This window comes from Zeus faber, assembly GCF_960531495.2.
Source record: "Zeus faber genome assembly, chromosome: 8".
Taxonomy (NCBI): Eukaryota; Metazoa; Chordata; class Actinopteri; order Zeiformes; family Zeidae; genus Zeus; species Zeus faber.
This window is the reverse complement of record NC_137195.1, coordinates 13,165,678-13,168,177: the sequence shown is the minus strand read 5'-3', so window position 1 is coordinate 13,168,177 and position 2,500 is coordinate 13,165,678. Positions and strand designations below refer to the sequence as shown.

Genomic DNA, 2,500 nt, shown 5'->3' with positions numbered 1-2,500 from the left:
CGAGTGGAGACAAGGGTCCTTTTATCAATGACTGCTTCTATAGCATCACAGCGTGCACAGTGCGACTGCCTGCATGCGCATGCGCACACACACACACACACACACACACACACACACACACACACACACACACACACACACACACACACACACACACACACACACAGACACACGCACGCACACACACACACACACACACGAGTGAGTATGCAATTGGGATGATTACCGTCTCAATACAAAGCAGCTGCATTGAAGGGCAGAGTGTCGGTATATGACAGTAAATAAGCAATGCAGCCATTAAGTCATTGATCCAGGGACCACAGATCGCACACCACAACCACCACAACACCAGGACACATTAGAATCTCCATCAGAACCCACATCCTAACTCTAATAAGCATTTCCCGCAACAGCTGAGCCATAATGTAATGGGGGTGGCGGAAAAAATAAACAACAACTTTCCTTCACACTAAAACTAATATGTGGATAGATTGATGTCTGTACCCGTGCTTGGGCGGGTGGGAGCAGTATCTCGGGTGTGGACACTCATTGGGTTTGATTCCCGGAAGGCTCCCATAAATAGTCAATGGGCATTGATTGCAAATGGCCGCCGACAAAAGCCACAGCTAAATGACCGTGCTACCATTATATTAGTGTAATGACAAACACCAAGACACACATCATGAAGCATGAAAGCATTGCTGATTGATTGTTTCGCTCCAGCGAGAAAAAGGGCCTTGGTGCTGTGTGTGTACCCAGTGTGTGTGTGTGTGTGTGTGCGTGCATATACGGATATGGTCTTTAATCTTCTGCCAGCATAGGGTCGATGGCGAATGTGTGTTTGGCATTCTGTGTGTTTCCAGTTGATGTGTGGTAAGACTGACTCCGTCCTCTACCCCGCTATGTCCCTCATTAATGTCGTTATTAGACACACACCTGGGTCCCCCCTGTCTATATCAAGAGCCTGTCAACAACATTTATATGCCTAAGAAAACGCTTAGGGGAACCTCAAGACCTTCCCTTTATTTCAATCATAAAATAACGAAGAAAAAAAAAAAAATACCATTTACGGTTCAATGTAATCAAATACGCTTTCAAATGTATTATTCATCCGTCACTGTAGGGTAAGGCGTGTGTGTGTGTGTGTACAGGGTGTGTGTGCGCTGGCATTACCTGGACTTCCCGTGCATGGTAGGCTATGATGAGGCCCAGCAGTATCACTGTTGACAGGCTGATGAGACACTTCAGGGCCAGCGAATACATAGAACTCTGGGGAGAGAGAGAGAGACACACACACACAAACGCTGTTAAGGACGCGCTACACCGGGTTCACCCATTTAGTCCTGCTGATGTATTAACCCTTCATTTAAATGCACAGCTCCGAGCTCATCTATACGCTTTCCACGACGCACCTTTTTGACAGGAGCGGGACTTGGAGCAGACCCCAGATATCACGCCGTGCAATCTGTTATCCCTGTGTGAACCAGGGTGGTGCTGCCTCGGCTTAGGCGGGAGAGACCCTTAATAAAGCATTTACCAAACAGACTTGCAGAAGCTGTGCATGGACAAGAACGGCAGTATGGCTACCGGCAATATCTGTGTGCAGTTCGGCTTTGAATTGTGCGCTTGTCTGGTTTTGCAGGGCTCATAATCAATGCACCAGGGAACTCCCAATCAATAGAACTCATAGCACTTCAGTGCTTTCTTTAACCCCTCACCTAACAGATTCACAGCACAGCAAAGCTGACTGGAGCTATCACATGCATGCATGGACAGGAGACACACGCAGACACAGACAGAGACAAACGCACACACACATCATTACAACTTCTTGCCTCCTCTTTCTTCTTTCTTTTTACACCCCATCGCTCACTCCTAGTGTTTGTGTGTGTGTATGTGTGTGTGTGTGTGTGTGCCTATTGAATGGACTGAATGAATGAGAAACCTTGAGGACCATGACCCATTACTCTTCGATGTCAGACAACAGTTGTGCCCCTTTAATTTGTTTATGCATGTGAGTGTGTTTATATTTATGTACTGTATGTACACAGACCCTGCTTTATGGGCAGGCCCCGGGGGGCCAGGCCCACAAATCCAGGAATTTTGACCTCCCTGGAGAGGGCGCAACGGAGCAGCAGAGCAGTGCTGAGATCGCCTGCACGCCCCCTGTGCCCCATTCCTCCAAATAAAACAAATAACAGTGTGTTTTTATTTTCGATTTATTTATTTTACTCCGTTTCCTTAGTGAGCGAAACAAAAAAGAGCCGTGCATAACAAGGACCCTTTCTCAGTAAATATCTTTCAACCCACCCCCTCACCCCCCGCACTAACAACCAACACAGGTGTGAATTCACAAAGAAATGGATTGGGCCGCTAATAGCACTATGAATTGCGCATCACTTTACGCCCGTTATCTGCGGCATCTTAGCGTCTGATTCACAAAAGATATTGCGCTAATGATATGCCAGTGCAAACACGGCCATTAAGTTTCACAACTGAG

At 47.0% G+C, this 2,500-nt stretch overlaps 1 protein-coding gene across 1 annotated transcript in view; it reads right to left on the bottom strand.

Annotated features, from left to right (window-relative positions):
• kcnn3 (potassium intermediate/small conductance calcium-activated channel, subfamily N, member 3) overlaps nt 1-2,500 on the bottom strand; it is a gene marked incomplete at its 3' end in the record, with an annotated part of 43,607 nt that overhangs the window by 31,590 nt on the left and 9,517 nt on the right. The window contains exon 3 of the mRNA XM_080005937.1: nt 1,174-1,269. Coding sequence (XP_079862063.1) covers nt 1,174-1,269 — 96 coding nt within the window. The remainder of the gene's footprint in view (nt 1-1,173; nt 1,270-2,500) is intronic.